Source organism: Puntigrus tetrazona, chromosome 7 (assembly GCF_018831695.1).
Source record: "Puntigrus tetrazona isolate hp1 chromosome 7, ASM1883169v1, whole genome shotgun sequence".
Classification (NCBI taxonomy): Eukaryota; Metazoa; Chordata; class Actinopteri; order Cypriniformes; family Cyprinidae; genus Puntigrus; species Puntigrus tetrazona.
This window is the reverse complement of record NC_056705.1, coordinates 26349669-26354153: the sequence shown is the minus strand read 5'-3', so window position 1 is coordinate 26354153 and position 4485 is coordinate 26349669. Positions and strand designations below refer to the sequence as shown.

Here is a 4485-nt window from a genome sequence, read left to right as displayed (position 1 = left end):
ACGACAGGAAGTCTATCTGATGGCCCGCGAGCGAAAACTGAAATCCGAAAGCAGCAAAGTTCATCTAATAAGAGGAAAAGAGACAAACGTGTGCAATCATCATTTTCTTAACTTGTGTTTCCGCAGATTCAAAGAGCTGAGTTTTAGCATAAACAGCAGGCAGGAAAAGTGGGTTTTTAAAAACTCCGTCTTCCTGGGATTGAGCGTTCGGAGCAGAGGGATGAAGAAAAGACTAAACAGATGTCACAGCTTGGCGGGAACGAGGGAGTTAAATAGCTTTATTTTTTTCCTCCCTCTTTTTAAATGTCTCACGTATAAACAGATTTTGTTGCTTCTTAAAGTGGGCTCAAAATTAAAGCGTATCATTTTACACACATATTGCATGCATATTAGTGAGCCCCAGCTGCCCGTGTCCTGTTCTTAAGAGCCATATGATTGAGTTAGGGGCCCGGGTATCAGATAAGATTTAAGCCTGCTCTCCCTGTGCGCTCCCCCTCTGCATTTTACTGCTAACTTATTAAATGGAGAGAAATGACATTATTTTTCTGAGTGTATGTGTAATTATTGTCACACACCTGTGACTCCTGCCATAGACGACAAGAGGAGGAGAGGAAGGAAGAGACGGCGGCGAGGGGAGAGATGTCGCTCGGAGCAGCGGGAGCTCTGGGTTTTTTCCTTTAAATGGTGGGTGAGAGAAAAACAGCGAGCTTGTTAATCACCGAATCTCTGTCGTGGGGAGAACAAGGATATTCTAACAACTTGAACGGCAGATATCGTTGTGAATTTGATCTGAAATTAAGTGTCCTTTCATGTCGTTTCCCTCAGACAATAACATTCTACATGCAGCCTGAAGTTGATGGAAAAGTTTCCCTTTTTTGTCTGCCAAACAGGCTTTCTTTCCACATACCACCAACAAACTGTTCTGTGTTGGCAGTTCTAGATGGCGAACAAAACGTCTCATCTGAAATTCTGATGCATGCGCCAAGCACACGTTCGTTCCTTTCTTTTCTTTCTTTCGTTCCTCTGTTTTTTTCTTTTGAGGGGACCACCCCGTGGAAGGCAACATGTGAAATACGGCTCTGAAGACAAAGGAAATTACCTATTAGAGAGGGAGCAATGATCTTCTTTTGCCCCGGCTCCAAAAAGTGACTCAGAATGTTGTAATTGTTTACCTTTGACACTGACCGTAATTCTTCTCCGCTCCGCCGTAACAGAATATTTCAGCGTCGCTTTTCAAAAGCTCTCCTTCTCGCTCTCTCGCCGCACCGCCGATGCCTCAAATGTCATCGAATCACTCGCTTTAACGTATTTCTTTTCAACACACGCTCTTTGCTTCACAGGAGGAAGGGCCGAGCGAGTGAGAAAACGACAAGAAAAGCAGCAGATCGGCTTGTTTAAGATATCCCGGCATTGTTCGGCGTCAACTAGGCCCTTAAAATGTGACCTCCGCTCCTTCTGCGACTTGTGCAAATACATCGGGTGCCACTCAAAGCCTTTTATTCTGACACTTTTGAAAGGGCCGTTGATAAAAGCTAAGCACGTCAGGAGGTTTTACACTGTCAGTCTCGCTTTCCTGTGCTGATCTAAAAGCATGGAAATAGCAGCGTTTTTTGGTGTAATGTTTTAATAGAAAACAGATGGCCGCAGATGTAGGGCTGCACAGAGCTGGGTGACATGTCTTTAATATTTTAGAGTGGTCTTGCTGTAAATGTAGAAGCAGCTGTTTCCTCCCCGTTGTAAATTTGGAGTTTTTAATTTGTGATTGACAGCTATTGGATTTGCTGTAAATTACAAAAATGAATATGGAAGCGATGGAACCGACGGCCAGGAAGGGGGAGGAGGGGAGGGGGGTATTTGACGGCGTTCACGGATGAATAGATTTATGTGCACCCAAATGTGAGGTATTTACGTTCTCTCTCTCTTTCTCTCTCTCTCTCTCTCTCTCTCTCTCTCTCTCTCTCCTCGGTCTGATACCGCTCAAGAACGGAGCTATATATGCCGCTGATATTTAAATGTACATGAATATTAAAATATAAGTGCGGGTGGAGTGGATGCGAGCGGGTGAGGGGGTGCTGGGGGTTTGTTATTCGCGCAGGCCGGCTGGTAACAGAGTTCTATTTCGAAGTGTTTGTTTAGCTGCTGTTCGTTTAGTTTTAATGTCAGCCGCGAGTACAGCTCCCTTGACGCTTATGGTAGAGGTGATTGTCATCAATTCGCATCTTGGCATTTAAACCACCTGCTTCAAATATGCGTATTTGAAATGCAAATAAACTGCATATGCCCAGACAAATTAAAAAACATGGTGAGTAAACACTTTTGAAGTCATAACTTTCTCTCTCTTTTTTTTCATCAGGGACTTGCACTGTCAAATGTTCTTTTACTTGAGAAGGCAACGCCAGACAGATAATGCCTCTCAGAGCAAACCTGCATAATGCTAACTGATTATATATTTATTTATGGTTTTGTTCACAAGGCATAGAGAGCGGTTATGTTTTTATCTCGGCCTCAGCTTGATTCTTATGCCTCTGGAGTGTTTTCGATTAACCGTTTCTGTCTCTTTTTTTTTTGTCCTTCTGAAAAACGAATGCATTATATTTTCCCTCCTTATTTTCCACCTCTCTCTTCTTCATCGCCTGACACTACCGTTATTCAAACATCAATAGCTATACGTCTTCTTTAGCACTGACTCTTACTTTCATATTGATATTTATATGTGATCATTACTTTTCCTCTCTAGGCTTTGTCTCCAAGTGTCAGCTCTAAGGTGTAATATCCAATAGTGCATTCAGAGCAAAACGCAAAAGCAAATATGCCGCATCAGGCTGGATACCTTTATAATGAACCCGGTACATAATTCTTCTTAAGGTGTCAATTGAAACATGATCATGTTGCGCATCTGGTTTTTTTTTTCTCTTCCTATCTGCTTCATCTGTTTCTGTCCAGGCCGTGTGAGAGGATACTATGATAAAGATGAGTTTTTAATCAGGCAGATGGCTGACACGCTAAACACTCTTCCTGTATGTGTGTAATCATTGCCATCACTCTCATTAATCATCATCATCATTCTGGTCATCATCATCGTCATCATGTTTTAGATGAAATAGAAACACGTTCACAATGACAATCTGTGCTTCAGCAGTGCATTATTTCTCTTCCACGAAAAGAACAAGGTGGAAAAAAACAAAACAAAACAAAACCCAGCTAAAACTTCTGCACCACTGCTTCCCAGCAGCTCCCTGTTCTCCCGGTTTTGATAAAAGTTGCTGAATGTTGTTTCTCGAATTAACGAGCAGCCGTTTCATTTTGTCAGATGAAAAAATTGAAGTAAACAGGGAGGGAAGACGCACATGAAACGGCTTCATTAGCGTTAAGGACCCCCTTCTCAAACGCTGGGTTCACTCGCCACACCTCATCGAGTATCGATTGTGGTGCCGATCGGGCTCTCAGGAAAGCGCCTGTCATCCGTTTGACGAGCAGTTGTCAAGCACGCACAGTGGCCCGTGCACCACCAACGCCGCTGCCGCTAACGTTCACGCACCTGTCAACCGCAGGCAGACAGAGCCCCTGATGAGGTGTTACCTAATTGTGTTTTAGAAAGCGATGACACCTCATCTCTACCTCTCTCTCGCTCCACTATGATATGTCTCTTAATGCAATTAGGCATAATGAAAAACTAGAAATGGTGAACACTGGAGGGCTGCTGGAAGTGATGCGGGGTGGGGAGGGGGGGTTGGACTTCCTGCAGAGAGCAGGCATTCAAATGAGAACATAATAGGAACATCAGAACAAGAGCAGTATTTTCTGTGAGATGACAACAACATTAAAAAATCCAGGTAATTAAAAACATACTCTGTGTTTTGTCAAAGTGGCCGTCATTGTTGAAGTTGAAGCCTCTCCCCCCTCCCTAACAATTTCGGCATAAATACGAATAATGATCTCGGGAAGAGAAAAACGAAGAAGACGGTCAGAGAAAAGCAAGAGAACAACAACAACAACAACAACAGGGGAAAAAAAAAAACAAATAATCAATCAAAGTATTAGACTGAAAAGTTGTTCTGTTCTCAAGGACATCGAGTTCTCGGGCATTCTGTCGGAGCTGTCCAGTAGAAAAAAATGAGACATAACTTGGATGAGACGCCAGCGAGAGGGGAGGGGGAACGGAGGGGGGGAGAGGAAAGAGACACAGAAATAAACCCAACTCCCATCTGATGACCAGCTTGTCTATAATACTGAATCCCTGTGCCGTGCCAAGATGCAGAAACAGGATAAGTCCAGATCGGAGAGATTTGAACCGGTCTCGGGCCTGTGCGAGAGCGGCGACAACTTTCAAGCATGAACGAAACGCTGTTTCACCTGCTTAACAGTCCTTTTCCTAAGCCGATAAGAGATTTGAGCGTAAAATCGAGTGAGGGAAAGAGAGGGAAAAAAAAAAAAAAACATGATACATGGCATTCATCTTATCGTTTTCTCCCCCCAAAAAATTAC

General features: G+C 43.4%; 1 protein-coding gene across 4 annotated transcripts in view; it reads right to left on the bottom strand.

The window, feature by feature from the left end:
- Positions 1 to 4485, bottom strand: part of LOC122349558 (zinc finger protein 536-like) — a 56397-nt gene that overhangs the window by 20642 nt on the left and 31270 nt on the right. For 2 of the 4 annotated variants that reach the window (XM_043245652.1, XM_043245653.1), the window contains exon 5: positions 576 to 675. The exons of the other annotated variants lie outside the window; for them this stretch is intronic. In XM_043245652.1, coding sequence (XP_043101587.1) covers positions 576 to 675 — 100 coding nt within the window. The remainder of the gene's footprint in view (positions 1 to 575; positions 676 to 4485) is intronic. 4 annotated transcript variants of the gene reach the window in all.